Here is a 21,568-nt window from a genome sequence, read left to right as displayed (position 1 = left end):
TGCATAGGTGTAGATGCACTCACTGAGCTAGCCTTCTCAAGCGAGGCTATCCTAGCGTTCTTCTCCGCTAGCTCAGTCTGCAAGCTAGGACAAGTCTGACATGCGCCCAACAAGCTAGACCTAGATTGAAGCTCACCGCACTCATCTAGCAGGGTGGCATACTTGGTCTGCAAAGTGGCGATGTTCGACATGTGAAGGGCAAACCCATCACATTTAGTCTTGTCGGACACCACAACTGAAGCTCTAGCGGACTCAAACTTGGATTTAAACTCTTTCCTCTCACAAGCAGCAAGCCTAAGCAACTTGTACTAATTTGCCAAAGCAATGTTCAACTCTTCTACCTCAGTGGGCGGAATTTGATACCTCAAAAGCAGAGTCGTCGCTGATGTCATTGCTGTCGCCACCAACTGCATAATCACCATGGGCCATGGTGTAAAGACCTCCTACGGTGTCGACGATGAAGCACAACCCGTTGAGCTTGTCCTCAACGTGTCTCTCGAGCTCCTCGTCGCTCGAAGAGGAGGCCGACTCGTTGGAGTCGTGGTCGAGGTCGCTCAGGGAGGCGAGGAAGGCATGCTTTTTGACCTTGGCCTTCTGGAGGTACTTCCCCCTGGACTTGTGCTTGCAAGAGGTGTGCTCCCGCTTGCCCTTGCGCCGACCAGAGTGGTGGTCGCGTGGGCCAGCCTCGGACTTGTCCTTCTTGGGGCAACTGGCATTGAAGTGCTCGGGGTCACCGTAGTTGAAGCATCCATCCTTGGACCTACCACGTTGTCGGTTCTGGTGGTTGTTGTGGAATCACGTGAACCGGGTGGCCACAAGCGCCAGCTTCTCATCCCCAAGGCTCTCCACCTGCTCCTCTATGACAGACAGCAAAGAAGACAAAGCAAACAAAGTCTGACAGAACCTCCCAAGTTATCGGGCTCACATGCACCTATCCTCGTCTCAAAGACCTCAGACGGCTATGCATGTACACCAGGTAACTTAAAAGGATCTGTCCGAGTGTCCCGAGGACCCCGGATAAACCACTGATAACCAAGATCGCAGGATTAAGTAAACACAAATCACACACCAACATTTGTAGCGGAAATTCTTTATTACAAAATGTTACTAGTTACAACAGGTTTACATTATATTTATCGGAGTGATTACAAAAGTGATTCAAAAGAAATACACTTTGAAATGTTATAAAATGTTTGTAAGTTCGAAATACATGCTAGCTTAAGTGACAATCCTCAAAAAAGAAGATAGAAGAGCTACTTATATATAGGAAGGTCGAGCCCACCGGCACTTAGCACCATCCACAGCAGCACAAACCTAGTACCTGCAACAACATGGGTTCAAAGAACCCTGAGTACGAAGGTACTTTCGCAAGTCTTATCCGACTAAAGAAAAAACTCTCAAGGATATGGTGGCTTTTGGGAATCAAGGAAAGGCTTTAGCAAAAATCAAGCTTACTCATTTGCAGAAATAAGCATCTAACAGTGGATCCTTACTTTCAACATTTTAATGCCGGATTAAGTATTAATTGACCTTGCTTGCACCTAGTCTAATTTCATCATCACATTAATCAATACAGCAATATTTTTACTCATTGTGATTCCATCCTTGACCTACGATGCAGGACAGTGATCAAGTCTCCATTGTCCGAGGATATAACAGTGATCTGAATCGATTTACCCAGCTGGGGATATCTAACCACATGACATATGTAGCACTTAACCCTTGCATATGCCAACCCGCCCCCTGCTATCTCAAGACCAGAACGAGTTCACGCCAACCGAGAGCACAGTTACTCCACCGTCTAACACTTTTCAGGGGCAAATGCTGCAACACTGTTATGCTTCACAGTTTACTAACCCCAGTGTTGTGCCATTTGCTCATGCCGTGACTTTCTATTGATGCAGGACGGAGGTCTAGAGAACACATGGCTCATGGATTCCAGCTGCTCGTGCCACATGACCAGAAGTTCAAGATGGTTCTCTAGCCTCGACACCATGATCGATAAAGAGTACATCACTTTTGGGGACAAGTATAGAGGTAAGGTAGTCTCTCGTGGCACCATTCGGGTGAACGAGAGCTTTGTGCTCAAGGATGTTACATTGGTTTCCAATTTACATTTTAATTTGCTCTCTGTTTTAGAACTCCTTGAGGACGATTATAAAGTGCGCTTTAAGAAGGGCCTTTCTCATGTTTTGGGTGCCAAGGGAGATCTTGTTTATTAGATTTCCCCATTTGGACGAGTTTTTCGTGCTGATTTTCCCCTCTCTTCTGACCCTTCCCAATGTCTTATGGCAAGTTCTTCCTCTTAGATCTGGAAGTGGCATAGGAGGTTAAGTCATTTGAGCTTTGATCTTTTGGTTTGATTAACCTCACTTGACCTCATCCAAGGATTGCCCAAATTGAAGTATGAGAAAGATCTTATTTGTCACCCTTGTTGTCATGGGAAAATGGTTGCTGCCTCTCATCCCCTAGTCATTAAGGTGATGGCCAAGCAACCTGGCGAGTTACTTCACATGGATACAATTGGTCCTGCTCAGGTTTGCTCTCTTAGGGGAAGTAGTATGTTTTGGTGATTGAAAGGGAAATGGGCAAGTTAGCCATATCTACCTGTTTTGGTGATTGAATGTCCAACACAACATCTTGGACTAGCTTATTTGCTAAGTGTATGATTGCAGGTTTACTAGAATGCAATTTGAAGATTCTAAGTGTCGGTGTTTTGGACCCAGGGGACCCTTAACCGACTAGTGAATTTGTGCTGCGTGCCCCTGTCCAGATGGATTGATGCAAGATGGAACACAAGATTTATCCTGGTTCGGGCTAAGGAAGGCCCTACTTCCAGCAGAGGGGGATGAGACTTATATTATCTTGCACCGGGGTGCTCGTAGTAGGGGATACAAGCTTTGCGAGAGAGGGATATGAGTCCTAGGTCTCTAGGGAGTGTACGAGTTGGATGGTGGGAAGATTACACTGAAGAGCTAGTGTTGGTGTTGTATGAGCCGTATGGGCTGTGAGTTCATGTGTCGTTGAGTGTTTGATGATCGTGAACCTGCCTTTGGGAGGCCCCGGGTACCTCCTTTTATAGGCGCAAGGAGGTGACCCAGCTGTACATGGGGGTGTAGCTATGCTCTAATGTGGACGGCAGAGGAGTGTCCGAGCCCTGTAGAAGCGTGGCCGGCGGTGCAGCCCTTGGTCCCGATCCCTGTAGCGGCATGGCTGACGGTGTCGAGTTGGAACCGAGCCCTGTAGCGCCGTGGCCGGCGGTATGGCATGGCTATCAAGGTGGCTTTGGAATCCGCGCTCTGCAGCATACCTTTGACTTCGTAGAGAGTCGAGGGTTGGTCGACGGTATGGGCGCACGCCGGAGATCATCATTACTGTTGTTGGAGTAAATTGATGTGACACTGGTCTTGTCACTCTTTGTAGCCGAGGTGGCTGCCAGAGGAGAGAATAGTGTCGTATTCCCTGTTTGCGTAGTCGGTCCGAGGTCGTCTTAGGCGAGGCGGATATTTCTCCCGAGACCGAGGCCTGGGTCGGGCGAGGCGGAGATCTCCTCCCGAGGCCGAGGCCAGGGTCGGGCGAGGCGGAGTCCTCTCCTGAGACCGAGGCTAGCTTCGGGCGAGGCGGTGACTACTGTTGTTAGTCTTACCCCGGGTGGTTGGCACAGTAGTCGAAACAGGGTGAATAGTGCCGTTATTCTGTCAGAACGGGCAGTAAATGAGGGATGTGACTACGGTCATATCTACCTTGCTGACTTCGGCGCCCGCGGCAGGATAAGGTGTCAGGTGATCTTAGCATTTAATGTTCACGTGACACGGTCGGTGGTAAGGCGGTTTGGCCGAGGTTAATATACGACAAAACTCACCCGAGCTGGCCTCGGGCGAGTCGGGGGTGCGTCCCTCGCCCGAGGGTGCCCTCGGGTGAGTCGCGAATCCATGTGGGACTACTGTTCTGCCGAGGCTGGGGCTCGAGCGAGTCGTGACCGTGCCCCTTAGCAGACGAGGCCTCGGCTGAACCATGTTATCGGCCTGCTACATCTTTAGAGAAAGTTGTCTGTGTGCTGCTTTGTGATTTAAACGTTTTCTAGGTATGGTTAGGGAGTAATTGGGGTATCCCTAATTATGGTACCCGACACTAAGTCCAAAGCAAGGCCTAAAAATGCAACTATGTGTAAAATGGTAAAACTATGAGGTTTGAACCTTTAGATATGTTGCAGATGGCTATTACAATGCTTCTAGCACTTGTATTTGCACTCTAACACATTTTGTAGAGAAAAAGTGCCTTTTGGACTTAGTTTCAGCTAAAATGAAAATCCTGGTGAAAGAACAACAAAAATGTGAGTTTCCTTGACTAAGTTCAATTGATTACACTCTAATGATGTTTGTCTAAGTCATAGGAAAGCTCCCAAGATCATTCAAAACAAGTTAGGGAAGTTTAGCTCAAAAGCGCTAAAGTTGGTCTGAACTGGGGCTCACCGGACCGGTCTAGTGGTGCACCATACCACGTTCGCAGAGAGCCCCCCAGAAGACTTCAAGGATTTGGGGGCATCAGACCCTGGGTCCGGTGCACCAGACCCTGGGTCCGGTGCACCAGACCCTGGCTCCGTACGAATTGCTCAGCTTCGGGAATTATTTTTATAATTCAGTAGACCGTCTACAGTAGCTCCAGCGGCTACTTGGCGCGCAACAGCTAGTTCAACGAGCGGCTGACATGTGATGGTCTGGTGGTGGACTGGATCGTCTAGTGCTAGCTTAGTTTGGAAGGCCTCAATCAAGATCCCGGAGGACCCGTTCCTATTCCCGGTCCGGTGCGCACCGGACCGGTCCGGTGTGCCTCTACGCAGAGCAGTTTTGGAGGGCAAGTGCAACGGCTATGAGGGGACTTGGGGCTATAAGTAGCCCCCATTTTGACCCCTACTACACACCAAGCATACCAAGAGCAAGTGCTTCACTCATACACATTTGTGAGACACTCTGAAGCGATCCGAGCGCCTGTTCTAGAGAGATAGTGCTATTCTACTGTTGTGTGTTCGTGTTGTGACTTTGGGTGTTATTCTTTTTGGCTCTTGTGTGTGTTCTACTCCTACCTTGTGCTGTTTCTAGAGTTGTAACTCTCATCAAACTTGTATGGGCGCAAGAGACTCCAAGCTGTGGAGATCCTTGCAAAGGGAAACTATGAGGAAGAACCGTGGCACTCAAGTTGATCAGAGGATTGCTTGAGAGGGGTTGAGTGCAACCCTTGTTCGTTGGGACACCACAATGTGGAGTAGGAAAGCAGTTAAGGCTTGACCGAACCACGAGATAAAATTGTCGTGTCTTGTGTGCTTTATTCTTTGCGATTTATTCTTCCTCTCTCTCAAAGTTCTTAAGTTTACTTGCAATATTGCTCTAAGTTAATTCCACTATCTTGTGAGAGCAATCAAGAAAGAACTTGTCTCATTCTTCTCACTCTCTTGGATCTAGTTTTGCACTAACTTTTAATTTGTGATCCAAGTTTGTGTTTATGTTGTAATTTTTCAGGCGTCACCTATTCACCCCCCTCTAGGTGACTTCAATTGGTATCAGAGCCCGACACTTCTTGTTGAGCCTAACCGCTCGAAGTGATGTCGAGAGAAGATCCTAAAGGCAAGGGGGTGGAGATCCATAAGGATGAGGTGGAGACGAACAAGGAGGAGAATACTGTCAATTCTTCACACCCAAAGAAGGATGCCAAGGAAAAGCGCATCAAGAAGATCATCTACTACGAGACGAACCCTTCTACATCGTCATCTCCTTCGGGCAAAGAGGAAACCACTTCAAAACATCATCAACAAAAATCGATTAAATCTAAATTCAATCGCACTCCATTTAACCACTCTCATATTTCTCGCAATTCAAATGCCCAATTGCTTTCTATTCCTCTTGGCAAACCTACTCACTTTGATGGCGAATTTTCTCTCCACCCTAGAAAATGGAATGCAAATAATGGGTGTTGATGATGAAAATTATAATGATGTAGAGGTAGAAGAATTAATTCATAGAAATTCCCAAGCTACCACTATTTTGCTAGCTTCTCTATGCAGGGAAGAATACAACAAGGCAAATGGCTTGGAAAATGCAAAAGAGATTTGGGACACATTGAAGATTGCACATGAAGGCAACATCATGACCAAGGTCACCAAGATGGAGCTCATCGAAAGTGAACTTGGGAGGTTCGCTATGAAGAGGGGAGAAGGACCACAGGAAATGTACAACAGGCTCAAGTCCCTAGCGAACCAAGTGTGAAATTATGAAAGCAAGAGATGGACAGATCATGAAGTCGTCCGACTCACGTTAAGGTCATTTACTGTTTTAGATCCTACTCTTGTTTCCTTGATCCACGAAAATCCCAGGTACACTAAGATGATGCCCGAAGAAGTACTTGTTAAATTCGTTAGCCATCAGATGATGGTTAAAGATGCCAAGTACATCGACGATGTTGCAAATGGGAGCACTCCCTCCAAGGAGCCACAAGTCATTGCTTTCAAAGCAACTATAAGGAAAATGGACTCCAGCCCATTTGACTAAGTGATTTTGGTGTTTGATGATCAACATAACCTGTGGACTAATATTTGTGCAAGTGTTTGTATTTTGTTGTTCACAAGATGCGAAGTAGATTGGGCTAAGGCACTGAGGATGCAACACATCAATGAAGACATTAAAAGACCAATAGAAGACTTATAAATACTCAGCATAAGTCCAAGACACAAGACCATGAAAGTCCAAGCAAAGAAGATTGAAAAAGAAGAAGATGGGCTGTCGGCTGGTGCACCGGATCGGTCCGGTGGCACACCGGACCTGTTTGCCAGAGAGCATGTTTTTGGGCAACGAAGCAAGTTGGCGCACCGGACCGTGCGGGTGGCACACCGAACCACTAACTATAGCAGGGAATCTGTCAGACCTCCCACGGCTAGCTGATGTAGAGGCACCGGACTGGTCCGGTGTGGCGCAGAATGGCTGCAGTCCTCCAGTGGCTCTATTTGCGTTGGGGCTCTATATATACCCCCTTGGCCAGCTATTTGAGGGTGTGGAGAGTTGAGCAACATTGCTATTAAAGTGATACACATATCCATTGCTCCATACACCCAATTGCTTAATAGAATCACTCGGTGATTAGCCTAGTGCTTTGTGAAGTGCTTAGGTTAGTTAGACTGCTATTGCACTTGCTCTAGGTTTAGTCCTAGTTGATTGAGTGAGGTTAGACAACCCACAAACCCCTTGGCTCTTACGCGAGCCGTTGTAACTTGTACCGAGTGGGGCGACTTCTTGCAAGACCACACCAACCGCATTGTGGTGTGGCCGCCACCGTGTACTGGAGGGAACGAGGCCCACGATGTTTCGGCTAAAAGCTCGATAGCGAAGACGACAGAGAGCATCCGAGAGGAGGCCGAAAGCGAAGCACCACTTGCGCGTGGAGAAGGCCCGTGGCTCTCTACGGAGTTACTCGACTGGGTGCTTAGCCCTCGTGTGGCCTTCCCTTTGCGTAGGGTCACCAACGAGGATTAGTTAGAACCTTGCGCAGTTCTGGATACCTTGGTAAAAATACCGGCGCATCCACTGGAGTTTGCTTTCTCTACCTTTGCCTTTAAGCTTCCGCATTTACATTGATTACTTAAGTTGCAATCTTTACTAATTAGGCTATTTAGGATTGGAACTTAGGTTGCTTAACTCCTTTTGCGGTAGAGATAGCAACACTTAGACAAAACCTAGATTGCACATTATTGTTTAGTTACTTGCATAGGTTTTGTTTAGAAGAATTATTTGTGGCCTAGATTAGTGAGAAAAATAGAAGTCCTAATTCACCCCCCTCTTAGGCGTCCTCGTTTCCAACAGCAACAAATGACAAGGAGGTGATCCCCAACAAGGTGGTGCAAGTTGAGGCATCTGGCCTCAACGACGAGGAGATGGCCCTCGTCATCAAGCTCTTCAAGACCACATTGAAGGGGCGCAAGGACCACCACAAGAACAAGTCAAAGGGGAAGCACGTCTTCTTCAAGTATGGTAAGACTGGTCACTTTATTGCAAACTATCCTGATAATCATGATGACCAGGAATAAGACAAGAAGGGGAAGAAGGTGGAGAAAAAGAAATTTTATAAGAAGAAGAAGGGCAAGGCTCACATCGGCAAGGAGTGGGACTCAGACTGCAGCTCCTCCGACAAGGGACTCGCCACCATCGCCTTCGACAAGTCATCCCTCTTCCCCAATGAACGACACACATGGTTAATGGCGAAGTAGAGAAAGATATATCCTAGAACTACACCAAATATACTTCCTCTTGTGATGAAGATTCTAGTGATGATGAGGATGATATTAGCATGCTGTTTAAGGGCCTTGATAGGACAAAAATTGCTAAAACCAATGAATTAATTGATTCCCTAAATGAGGAGGATAGGCTTTTGGAAAAACAATAAGATCTCATCTATGAGGAACATGATGCAAACCCAATGTTTTTTATTTCTCCATTTCATCTTCTTCCTTTAATTAATCTCTTCGAAGAAGAGTTAATTAAAGAGAGAAGTGAAAAACTAATCTATCTGTGTTGCCTTATTTCTTTGCGTTCTTCAGGGGATCAGAAACAAGTAACCAACAGCACCACAGCCGCAGGACCGAAAAACAGTGTCTCTGCGCAATCGGTCCGTTGTGCAGTTCGTCGCACACCAGACTGGTCCGATGCGCCAGCCCTTAGAAGCCCCAGAAAAATGCTCTCTGCACAATTGGTCCAGTGTGCTGCAGAGCAGCACACTTAAGTTCTTTTTGGGCTTTTCTTCTTTGTCTTGATTTTGCAGACTTCTTGAGTGTTCCTATAACTTAGACAAACATATTTAGAGACTGTCCAACTAGTCTAAGTCATGGAACTTGACCATTTTGAATTCTCTAACTCATATTCCCATATTGGCTCAAACATAGCTCCAAAATACCAACTTCAATAGTTTGAGTTTTTTAGCCTCGCTAGATTGCTCAAATATGATACTAGGGCCATTTAGAGCTTATCCAAATGGTTGAACTACCAATAGTTCATCTTTTCCCTAGCATGCCCTTTCTAGCTTGGTTTAGATGTTTCTGACTTAGAATCTTCAATTCTTATTCTTATGAACATGTGATCATACACTTAGCAAATTAGTTAGTCCATAAGGTTGTGATGGTCATCAAACACCAAAACTAATCTAGAAATGTCTTAAAACCCATTTCCCTTTCAATCTCCCTCTTTTGGTGATTGATGCCAACACAACCAAAGCAAATATGAAACTTCCAAATTGTAAGTAGTTTGCTAATATTCATATGTTCATAAGCTACCAATTGATGATCAATTCTAAGATGAATATGAGTAGTTGTAAATTTAACATGTTAGACCATATTGGCACCACTTAACCTTTTGATTTTGCAAATCACTATAGTTTTGAAGATTTTCTCCCCTTTGATAAAAACTTTTGCTTTTGAAGTTTCTCCCACTTTGGCATCTTGTTTTGAAAAAATTCTCCCCCTTTGGTAAATCCTTTTTCAAAGTCCTTTTGCTTTTTGGCCAAAAAACAACTTGTTTTCAAAAGTCTCCCCCTTTGGCAAGTGTTTCTTAAGTTTGAAAAATTCTCCCCCTTTTTTCAAATACTTTTTCTTTGGCCAAAAATACCCACATTTGACATAAAAGAATTTTCCTCCTCTTAGCTTTTCAAGAGGGTTTTTCATATACCAATTGAAAACACCAATTTGAAAATAAGATACCAATTGAAAAGACTAAAAAAACTTTTTAAAACTTGGTGGTGTGGTCCATTTGCTTTGGTCGAATAATTTCTCCCCCTTTAGCATCGAACACAAAAAATGGAGACAACTTGTATGGCCCTTGCTAACACGATATAGTTAAGAACATGAATTGGAGCAAAAGATCTTTGATACCGAATGATTATGCAGTGGAAGCGCCTTTCTTTTCCCAATTTCATCATTTCCCTTCCAATTTGAGACTACACATAGAATAGACTTGAAAAGGATATTGGTCTCAAAGATTTAAAGTGTAGACCATTCTCCCCCTAAATATGTGCATACAAGTGATGAATACTTGTCTCACCAATGCAGTTGGACTTTTAAGGCCCGAAGATTCAAGTTATACAGTTTAAACCTTAGTATAAGCAAAGTATGAAATATGAAATTGTACCAATTTGAAAGAACTACTTATGATCAGAGGTATATCAAATAAACATGATGTGTAATATTTCAATCCATGTTACGAGAATCAAGCACATTTAGTTCATTCCTAAGCTCACAAAATCTTTTCTCATCCGAGGGCTTTGTGAAGATATCAGCTGAAAGTCACCTAGAGGGGGGTGAATAGGCGAAACCTAAAATTTAAAGTTAATAACAAAAGCTTAACCCCAATTAGGCATTAGAACGAGAGGGAATGTAATCGGAGTAGGGAGATGGGTTCTTTTGCCACTTGTTGCTCTAATGGATGTAGAATAAGCTTGAGAGCAACACAAGTGATTAGAATGAATAACAAAGCAAGAGAACTTAGAGAGGAGGAGGAGAAAACAAATCACAAACAACAAACACGATGAACATGGTGATTTGTTTACCGGAGTTCAGTTTCCAAAATGAAACCTACGTCTTCGTTGAGGTGTCCCAAGGGACCATGTCTCTTTCAACCCTCTCAAGCGATTCCATAGATCGAGCTTGAGTCCTCTCCTCTTCTCAATTGAGAGACCGGAGTCTCTACGAGGTACTCCACAAGCTTGGAGCCTCTCACTAGCCTTGACAACGAATGGGAGTCAAAACTCCAAGCACAAGAGCACAAAACACCGCACACACTATTCTCTATCACACTCTCAAGCACTATCACAAATCAACGCACACGACTATCTCTTTGTGGCACTTGGGAGGCTTTGATTGATCGAGAGTGTTGCTCTAGTGTATAGACATGAATGCTCAACTCTTGTGTATTGAATGGGCTGGTTGGAGGTGTATTTATAGCCCCCAACACCCAAATAGCCATTAGACATGAATAGCAATATCACATGTGCATCGGACCTTGAACAAAAGTGATCCGGTGTGCCATGGGACCTCTGTTAGACTATTGTTCCCAGTGACTGATCTGACGGAAAGCTATCTTGTCGGTGGCACCGGACCGGTCCGGTGCACCACCAGACCTTGCCACGTGTGTTGCCATGTCATATAGCCATTGGAACCAGAAGCCTACTGTTGAACTCTAACAGGTCCAGTGTTCACCGAACTGGTCTGGTGCGCCACACCGCTCCACGACCGAAAATAGCATCTCTACACAATTGGTCTAGGGCAAAGTCCGACGCACACCGAATTGGTCCGATGTACCAGCTCACAGAAGCCCTAAGAAAGTGCTCTCTGCGCACTCGGTCCTGTGTGCCGCAAAGATGCACACTTAAGTCCATTTTGGGCTTTTCTTCTTAGTTTTGATTTAGCTAACTTTGAGAGTGTTCCTATGACATGTACAAACATATCTAGAGAATTTCTAACTAGTCTAAGTCATGGAACTTGATCTTTATGATTTCTCAAACTCATATTCTCAATATGGCTCAAACTAGCTCTAAAAAACTTTTAATAACCTGAGCTTTCTAGCATCCTTAGATTTCTCAAATATGATCCTAAGGGAATTTAAAACTTATCCAAATGGCTGAACTACTGAAAGTTTACCTCTTCCATAGTATGCCCCTTTCTAGTTAGGTTTGAGTTGTTTCTAACTTAGAATCTTCAATTCTTATTCTTATGAACCTATGATCATTTACTTAGCAAACTAGTTAGTCCATAAGGTTGTGATGGTCATCAAACACCAAAACTAATATAGAAATGGCTTAGAGACCATTTCCCTTTCATCGGCTAACTGTTTATGGGTGCTCACATGGTCTATTACAATATCTCCTTTTTGTGAGTGATCTTTCACAAAGTGATATCGGATGTCTATGTGCTTAGTGCGGCCGTGATCAAAGGGGTTATCGACTATTTGGATTGCGCTCTCATTATCACAAAGAAGGAGAACATTGCTCAGATTGTAGCCAAAGTCCTTTAAGGTTTGCTTCATCCAGAGTAATTATGCACAACAACGTCCTACAACAATTGAAAGGGAAATGGCCTTAAACCATTTCTTATATTGATTTTGGTGCTTGATGACCATCATAACCATTCGGACTAACTTGTTTGCCTGGTCTTTGATTCATAGGTTCATAAGTGCATCAATTCAGTTTCTGAGTCAGAATCAGCTCAACTTCAACCAATAAGGGGTAAAACTTGGAATAGATGAGCTATCAGTAGCTCTACACCTTGGATAAGTTATAAATAGCCCTAGAAATCTAATTGACCTATCTAGAAGAGTTGGAAAGCTCAGATTCAACAAAACACACTTTTGGAGCTTGAGCTGAATCAAGGAATATGAGTTAGAGAAATGAGAATGTCCAAGGATCATGACTTAGACTAGTTGGAAAGTCACTAGATATATTTGTTTAAGTCATAGGAACACCCACAAGTGCAGCCAAACTTGTTTGAAGAAGATATGATCAAAAGTGTCAAAATTGGTCTGTACTCTAGCGCATCAGATCGGTCCGGTGGGTCACTGAACCGTCTGCGCAGGGGGTCTGGACTTGGATATCTGGCGGTTGGCTATCCACCAGACCGGTACTGTAGGGGGTCCGGTGCACCACCCCATAGACTGTTTTTTGCCCGATCACTCCAACAGCTATTTGGGTAGTTGGAGGCTATAAATACCCCCCAACCAGCACATTGAAGACAGAAGAGCTACACCAGACACTACTACGTCAAGTGCAACAACTCTTACGCATTCAATAGCCTCCAAGTGCCAAATCAAGTGATTCGAGCTCGAGAAAATTAGTGCCTTGCGAGAGTTTTTTTATTTGAGTTGTTGACAAGTTCTTATGCCTTTGTTTTGGTTTTCTTTCTTATTCCCAACCTCCATTCATTCACTCACTTGTAAAGCTAGCAAGAGACACCTAAGGATGTGTTTGGTTTGAGGTCAAAGTAGGATGAGGCAGGGTCATCCCTAACAGTCACCACTTTTTTTATTTGGTAGAAGTGATGAACTTGGATGGAACCATCCCAGTTTTTGTTTAGATGGTGTTCAGCTGTCACTGCTCGAGAGGGGCGGGGGCGGCCATCCCAGTTTTCGGGACCGCGAGAGAAGCGGGGGCGGCACCGTCCACTCGATTTTTTAGGACCACGCCACCACCGAAAATTGCTCCGGTGTTCACCTCGCCCCCGCGTGACCCCCACCCAAACATCATAGAAATGGCCGCCTCTTCCATTCCTCCTTGTACATCCAACCAAACACACCCTAAAGATCCATCAATAATAGATGCATCTTGGCAGCCAGCTGCTGTTGGTCTCAACTCAACGTGAAAGTCAGCTCCGGAGCGTCGGGTGGGAAAAAAAAACTTGACGAGGGCACGAGGCTCATCTCCAAATATTGCTCGCAATTGGAACCAATTTTGTCAAAGAAAAATTCATAGCAGTGATCTCCCACCACATGACAAGCGTCGAGATAGCAGCAGGAGCAGGAATTGTCAACGGGGGCGCTCTCCTTTCTTCTTCACTCCTCCACACATCCAAAAGCCTCGTCCTTCCCACTTCCCACTTCCCACCCATCATATCTCCATCCCGCGGTTCCGCCCAGCTGCTCCACATCTCAATTCTCACCACACACACGCACACACTATCGCCACCCACCGCCTCAGCTCGATCGCAACGCGCTTGGCATGGCGTCCGAGGTGTGGCTATCGCCGGCGTCTCGCCTCCCATCCCTCTCCAACGCACCACCTCGCTTCCGCTCCAAGCCTGCCACTACAACCGCCTCCTTGCTCTCTCCCTGCCCCCGCCCCCGCCCTGCCTGTGTTGCGCGTCCGCCGCCGCCGCCGACTTCGTGCCACCGAGCAGCAAGGTCCGCCACTGGGTGCACTCCACCTGTTCGACTTAATTACGCACAACTTCGGCCATCTAGTCTAGCAAAGCATAGTATAATACAACACTCATAGCTGGTTTCCTTGCTGTGGCTTTGATCCGGCAGGCCAGGTTCAGGAGCAAGATGACGAGGTGGTGGACAGGAACATCCTCCCCTACTGCAGCATCGACAGGAAGCAGAAGAAGACGCTGGGAGAGATGGAGCAGGAGTTCCTGCAAGCCCTCCAGGTACGCTACAACAAGGACAGTATTTTCAGCTTCTTTGAATTGATTTCGCTTCACGTCTCATCACTGATCGTCCCCTCCAACGGACCAGGCCTTCTACTATGACCAGAAGGCCATCATGTCCAACGAGGAGTTTGACAACCTCAAGGAGGAGCTCATGTGGGAGGGGAGCAGCGTCGTCATTGCTAAGTAAGCATTTTTAGTTTATTTGCTCCACCACTAACTGCCTGTTCTCAAGTCCTTGAAAAAAAATAAATAATGCTGACCCCCCAAGGTGTGGCGTTGATACAAATTACATTCCTGTGTGCTGTTTCCAGACGAAGATGAGCAAAAGCTTTTGGAAGCTTCCATGGCCTATGCCTCCGGCAACCCGATCATGTCTGATGCTGAGTTCGACGAGTTGAAACTCAAATTAAAGGTTTGGCCTCTCCTTCCATCCTCTGTATGAACTGGCAACGACATATACACGCTTCGTGTCCATGTTCTCTGATCAACCTCTCTTCTACTCTGTTCGGTCACCTTCGTTAGACAGACGAACAGTGTCATTGTGAAGGAGGGTCCCAGGTGCAGTCTAAGGAGTCATAAGGTAAATAAGTGTTTTAAATGTATTAGAAGCGGAGTTATGTATTCCAACTGCTGATTACCTTACTCTGTGCAAGTATTCTGATATGCGTCCTATATCGTACAGGTGTACAGTGACTTGAATGTTGACTACATAAAGATGTTTCTGCTAAATGTTCCAGCCACCACCGTAGCTCTGGGACTGTGAGTTCATCCTCATTCTTGGATCCTTCATCCTTATACTCAAATCTTCTTTTATTATATATCTATTACTGTTCCAGTTATTCTTTTACTTACTTAAGCTAGCACTAGTAGGCTTCAATTTGTTGTGCCTGTTCACCCTCTTGACGAATATCTAACATTGCTTTCCTTACATTTAGGTTCTTTTTCATTGATGAATTGACTGGTTTTGAGATCAATGTGTTCCAGGTCAGTGTCCACCTGATTCAAGTACCTTATTTCTTATTCAATTTCTTACTAAGCTATGACCGAATATGCGATACATCCTGATCATCGCCTTCTCTAAAGCTCCACTACTTAGCCCAATAAATGTTGAAAATTAAATATTTCTCGGTATATTTTTTTCGATAGAGCTGTACATATAAGATTAGGGTTCTACTATGATACTCTCAAATAACTACAGACCGTCAATCTGGATAGCTATAATCACATATTACCTACTAAGAGGTAATAAGAGAAATATTTTTTTATTCATTTTGAGAAATAGGAAGGTAAAACAAAATTTTAGGTAAAATATCAATCAATTAGATCTAACATGCATGCAAACATGCAAATGTATATGGATAGTTCCCAGCATAACAGGTAATTTTTTTTTTAATCATAATTGGTTTATATATAGAGATGTAATTTATCCCATGGTGTCTAAACTTGAGTTGTATTTTTTTTTCTTGAATGTGACAAGTAAATCAAATGTGAACGTATTGGCAAGGATGAACATCATTTTTGAACATGTTAGGCCCTGTTTGCTATCAAAGTTTTTGGCTGCTTTGGTTTTAGAATACCATGGTCTACACTTGTATGTGACAACAATACCATGGTTTAGAAAACTTTGATCTAGACTGCAGTATCAATACTCCAAAAAACAATGTAGTTTTGGCAAAACTGAGGTATTTAAAACATTGTTTTACAAAGTTCAACCAAACACCTTTTGGTCCAGAATACTGCAGTATTCTCAAATACCATAATATTGCATTGAAACTGTAAATAAGCTTTGTTACCAAACAGGCCCTTAGTATTTATCTGTAATGTCTTTAAGTACTGCAACACTAGTCGTTGCAACTCTCCCTTTTATGTTCTGTACCAATTCTGTCGCCCATTGTTTATGGTGAAATCTATAAACGAGGCATAGTGTGCATTGATTAATATAAACAGAGGCATGTAGAAACAATAGTAGCAATATAAACAGATGCATTTTTACAACTTTGTCCTGAACGTGAGTGTCTTGAACCCGGCACAGGTGCTAGGCACCCCTTGTGTGCTACACTGTAATGTAACAGCATCATGTTGTACGGGTGCACTCCATTAGTTTTTATGGCAACAACAAGCTATTATTGGATAGTAGATATCTTGTATACATTTGTTTAGTTTGTTGCCTTTTCTTTCTTTTTTCTTTTTTTCTAAACATTTTAATTAATCACTAATTACTTAGTCATTGCAAGCACATCAAAAATGAAGGGCTAAAATTTATTTGAGGTATTACCTCCTATGAGGTAAGGGAGTACCTTAGCAAGAATGACCACAAGTCCACAATTTGCTTATTAATATGCATTCGCTCTCTGCTGGTTTGTGGATAAAAAATAATTATCTATGCTTAAGTCATTGGTCAAGGTCCACATCCTTCTTCTGTTAACTCTGCATTCTTCTTGAATAATGCAGCTGCCAGAGCCTTTCGGATTCATTTTCACATGGTTTGCTGCTTTGCCCCTAATATTGTTCTTAGCACAGTCATTGACTAAGGCTATAGTCCAGGACTTTTTAATCCTCAAGGTATGTGCCGGCCGCGCTATCCATTGTTCTTTATGGCAGAGTATGTATATTGAAGTAGAAAGGAAACTGATGAGTTTATTTTTCTGAGGATCTAGGGGCCATGTCCTAATTGTGGTACTGAAAACCTTTCCTTCTTTGGGACTATACTGTCAGTCTCCAGTGGCGGTACAACAAACAAAGTGAAATGTGCAAAGTATGTCCCTTTATCATAGATCATGTTATCTAGATTCGTGTCTACCCTCTTGATGTGCTTATTTCTAAGAAGCACCCTTCCAATGTTCTATTTCCAGTTGCAGTGCCGAGCTGGAGTATGACTCAAAATCTCGGGTGATCACACTTCCAGAAGCATCAAATGCATAAACATAGGTATGAGCCTACACTCTGCAGCATATCTTATATTTTTTTGGAAAGGACGGCAAGAGTTTTTCCATAATCTTTATTAGATGAAGAAAAATAAAAAAGGTTGTATAGACACTAAACGAAAAGAAAGCAAAGCGCTTCAGCTGGGGTGACTCGGAACACCAAAGCAAGACAGGAAACCACAGACCACTCCCAACTGAAAAAGAAACTGGCTTAAGCGCACTCCACAAACCACCCATACCGGCAGCCGAACTACTGAGGACATTAGAAGCTGAAACCTAAACCGACTACTCTGTAGCTGTGCTAGGTTGCATAACCAAATTGTATTGGGTGATGTCATCTTTGCACAAACTTGTGACTTCACTTGGACGTCTAGTCTTTTGTTGGAAGTTTCTTCCATTACACTCCTTGCCACCAGAAATAGATTATGATTCCATCGAACACTTTCTTTGTTGACTTATCAAAGGTGGCTCTACATTTGCCCAGTAACTATAAATGGATCCTCTTTGGTCTATATTCCGAATGTGGGGGATATCACGCCAGCTTTGAAGTATTGCCCAAGTCTCCTTTGTGAACACTCTGCAGCATATGTAGCAGATAAATGAGTGAAACTTTTTGTACTGCCTATTGGAGGAGAATAATACAATACACAAACAGCCCATAGGGCATAGTACATAAAGCCCAAGGGCAAAATACATAAACGCTAACACCTCCCACAGTCGAAACTCTAGTTACCTCAGACATTGAGACTGGACCGAAAGTTGGAGAACACCGAGGAGGGAAGCCCCTTGGTGAAGATGTCAGCGAACTGCGAAGTCGTCGGAACGTGAGGACCCAGACATCACCGATGGCGACGCACTCACGGACGAAGTGGAGGTCGATCTCAACATGCTTCGTGCGTTGGTGCTGAACGGGGTTGGAGAGGTACACCGCACTGACATAGTCGCAGTAGACAAGAGTGCTCCGGTGAAGAGGCTGGTGGAGCTCCAGGATAAGTTGGCGCAGCCTGGACGCCTCAGCCACACCGTTGGCATGGCACGATACTCAGCCTCAGCACTCGAGCGGGAGACGACGGGCTGTCTCTTGGAAGACCGGGAGACGAGGTTGTCTCCCAAGAAGACAACGTAGCCGGACGTGGAGCGACGTGTGTCCGAGCAGCCAACCCAGTCAGCATCGGTGTAGACAACAAGCTCAGTCGGAGTGGATTGCCGGGGGAGAAGACCGAAATTGAGGGTGCCACGAAGGTAGCGAAGAATCCGCTTAACAGCGGTGAGGCGCGGCTCCCGAGGATCATGCATATGAAGGCACACGTGTTGAACACCATAGGAGATATCTGGCGAGTGAAAGTGAGGTACAGTAGGGCACCAGCCAAACTCCTGAAGGCAGTGGGGTCATCGATAGGAGCACCGTCAATAGAGGAGATCTTGGCCTGAGTATCAACCAGGGTGGAATAGGGCTTGCAGTCAGTCATCCAAGCACGATCCAGAATATCTAGACTGTAGTGGCGCTGCTGGAGGAAGAGACCAGTAGACCGCTGCTCGGCAATACCCAAGAAATGGTGAAGCTGATCGAGATCCTTCATTGCAACTGTTGTAAGGCAGTGATGGTCCGATGCAACAGAGCAGAGCTGGAGGCCGTAAAGACAATGTCATCCACATACAGTAGCAGGTACATAACATTCGTGCCCTGGTGGTAGAGGAACAGAGAGGTGTCTGACCGGGCCTCAACAAACCCTAGAGAGAGCAGAAAGGTGGCGAAATGGTTGTACCAGGCCCGAGGCATCTGCTTATGCCCATACAAGGACTTGTTTAGGCGGCAAACTAGATCTGGGCGAGCTGGATTCACAAAACCAGTAGGCTGGCTGCAATACACTGTCTCTGTCAGGTACCATGAAGGCGTACTTGACATCCTGCTGGTGAATGGGCCAAGAGCACGAGACTGAAAGAGCCAGGACAGTGCGAATAGTCGCCGGTTTCACCACCGAGCTAAAAGTCTCATCATAGCCAACACGTGGTCACTGAGTGAAACCCCGAAGAACCCATCTGGCCTTGTACCGCTCTAGAGAGCCATTAGCCTTCTTATGAGTGAAGACCCACTTGCCGGTGACGACGTTACCACAGGTGGGACGTGGCACCAAGTCTCAAGTGTGGTTGGCGAGAAGCGCCTCGTACTCCTCCATAGCGCGCCGCCAGTGAAGATCGGCAAGCGCGCCACGGACGGAGGACGGTACGGGGGAGACGACCGCAGAGGTGGACGACTCGGGGATGGTCGCCGAGAGAGTCAGGTGATCCACGAGACGAAGCGTCCCGGTGGCCGACGTGTCACCATCGGGTGAACATGGCGAGGGTCCCGGGGGAGGAGGGGAGGGTGGGACACCGACGGCTCGGCGAGGGAACTGGTCGGTGCACCCTCACAAGCACGACGCTAGTAGACGTGCATGGGCTCGACGAAGCGGCGAGGCACCAACGGAGGGGGAGGCGCTGTCGGAGAAGGTGGTAGCTCGATCCGCGGGCATCGTTGGTAGACGCGCACAAAGCAAGGGGGGTCCAGGCCTGGGCGAGGTGGGAGCACCGCATCCGTGCGCGGCACAGCAGAGGGCTCTGCAGCCACAGGTGGCGCAACAGGGGAGTCTGGGGCCATAGGAGGGACAGCAGGAGAGACCGGGGCCGTGCGGGGCACGACAGACGGGGCCGAAGAGGCCTCATGTACCCCAGGATGCATGAGCGGCGACAACGGGGCGGTTGGTGAGTGACCTGCAGGGGGGAGAAACAAAGGTGGCTGGACAGGAGGAGCCACAAGGTCAGCATCAAATAAACTTGCCAAGTCAGAGCTCGAGGTGGAAGCAGTGGTAGCGAAAGTGAAGCAGGACTTATCGAAAAGGACATGGCGAGAGATAATGACAAGACGAGAGGAGAGATCATAACATTGATACCTCTTATGATCAGGAGAGTACCCATGGAAGTCACAACGAGACGAGCGGGGTGCAAACTTGTGGGGAGCAGTGGTCGAGAGGTTGGGATAGCAAGCACACCCGAAGACACGAAGGTGATCATAGGAGGGACGAGTACCAAAGAGAGCAAAGTGCGGAGTGGGAGCACTAATTGCCTTGGTGGGAAGGCGATTGAGCAGATAGGTGGCTGTGTGCAGGGCCTCGGCCTAGAAGCGAGCGGGAACCGAGGCCTGGAACATCAGGGAGCGCATGATGTCGTTGGTGGTCCGAATCATGCGCTTAGCCTTGCCATTCCGGGAAGAGTGTAGGGGCAAGACATGCAAAGCTGAACACCGTGAGTGAGAAAGGAGTGAGAAAGGAGTGGGAGGTAGAGTTATCAAACTCACGCCCGTTGTCGCACTGATTAGCCTGAATAGTGCGACCGAACTGAGTAGACACCCAAGCAAAGAAGTGAGAGATAGTCGTGAAAGTATCGGATTTCAAGCGCAGGGGAAAAGTCCAGGAGTAATGCGAGAAATCATCGACAATAACCAGGTAGTACTTATATCCCGAAACACTGATCATAGGAGAGGTCCACAAGTCATAGTGAATGAGAGCAAAAGGACGTACAACCTGAGAGGTAGAGGAAGAGAAACGAAGGCGTACATGACGACCTAACTGACAAGCATGACAGAGGGACTCATGTGTTCTTTGAGTACAAGAGATGGCGGAGCTACATAACAACTTGGACAAAGCATCCATGCCGGGGAGCCTGCAAAAGTCGTTCTGTCTAGCTGCAACGCTTTAATCATGCGCCTTATTATAGTGGTTTCACTTTCACAATAATAAATGCGGCCATACTCATGAGGCCAATGCACGAGCAAACAAACAGCCTTTTTTGTGCGGATGGGAAAGGTGATGTTACATGCATGTACTGATGTGCGTGAGGGGAATGTTAGGAGTATACATGAGTGAATAATGGGCAGAAAACATCTGGTGTAAAGATGTGAAGGATGCCCTAATTAAGGAGTAACTGTGTACATTCACGTAGCTGATATATATTCTCTTTTGTGACGGATCGGAACGGGCTACGGTAAACCACGTGCCAGGTTGAAAAGAGGCTTTTGGCACTGACAGGTTGGTCTTAATCTTTAGCAATGTGTACCGTGTGTGCACGTCTTTTGCTACTGGACCAGATCGATTAGCAGTGCGCGCTTTGAATACAATGTTTCAAGACTGACGCGGGGGTGGGGGGGGGGTAAAAGAAAACATCCCCTCTTATGTCTCTTATTTTGATAGTCAGTCACACTATTTATCACAAAGAACATGTCCTGGCTGTTGTTTTGTTTCAGACAATTTGTTTACCAGAGCTGCTCTTTTGTTGGATCAAGAAAGGACACAGAAGCAGTAGTATGTCGTTGAGCAGTGTGAAAGAAACAAGTCAAAGCTAGCGTTTGAGGAGCTTAATCGGGGCCATGCTAGCTAAATGAAGCTGTCTAGGAAGCAGGAACATCGGAGGGATTATATTGTCCATCCACCCATTCAAA

The 21,568-nt window shown here is 45.7% G+C and overlaps 1 protein-coding gene across 6 annotated transcripts in view; it reads left to right on the top strand.

Moving 5' to 3' along the window:
• The first annotated feature begins 13,317 nt into the window (after positions 1–13,317).
• LOC109939258 (uncharacterized) overlaps positions 13,318–21,568 on the top strand; it is a 28,853-nt gene continuing 20,602 nt past the window's right edge. For 4 of the 6 annotated variants that reach the window (XR_004855686.1, XR_004855687.1, XM_035964446.1 and 1 more), the window contains exons 1-10: positions 13,318–13,919; positions 14,046–14,167; positions 14,256–14,353; positions 14,482–14,582; positions 14,697–14,750; positions 14,853–14,929; positions 15,106–15,154; positions 16,622–16,732; positions 16,828–16,925; positions 17,023–17,098. Coding sequence is in view for 2 of the 6 variants with exons in the window: in XM_035964446.1 (XP_035820339.1) it covers positions 13,509–13,919; positions 14,046–14,167; positions 14,256–14,353; positions 14,482–14,582; positions 14,697–14,750; positions 14,853–14,929; positions 15,106–15,154; positions 16,622–16,732; positions 16,828–16,925; positions 17,023–17,092 (1,191 nt within the window). In the remaining 4 variants the exon portion in view is untranslated. Of the gene's footprint in view, positions 13,920–14,045; positions 14,168–14,255; positions 14,354–14,481; positions 14,583–14,692; positions 14,751–14,852; positions 14,930–15,105; positions 15,155–16,621; positions 16,733–16,827; positions 16,926–17,022; positions 17,099–21,568 lie in introns of all 6 variants that reach the window. The other 2 variants (XR_004855688.1, XR_004855689.1) reach the window with 2 other exon arrangements.

This window comes from Zea mays, chromosome 1, assembly GCF_902167145.1.
Source record: "Zea mays cultivar B73 chromosome 1, Zm-B73-REFERENCE-NAM-5.0, whole genome shotgun sequence".
Classification (NCBI taxonomy): Eukaryota; Viridiplantae; Streptophyta; class Magnoliopsida; order Poales; family Poaceae; genus Zea; species Zea mays.
The sequence above is the reverse complement of the archived record's forward strand: the minus strand, read 5'-3'. Positions and strand labels throughout refer to the sequence as shown.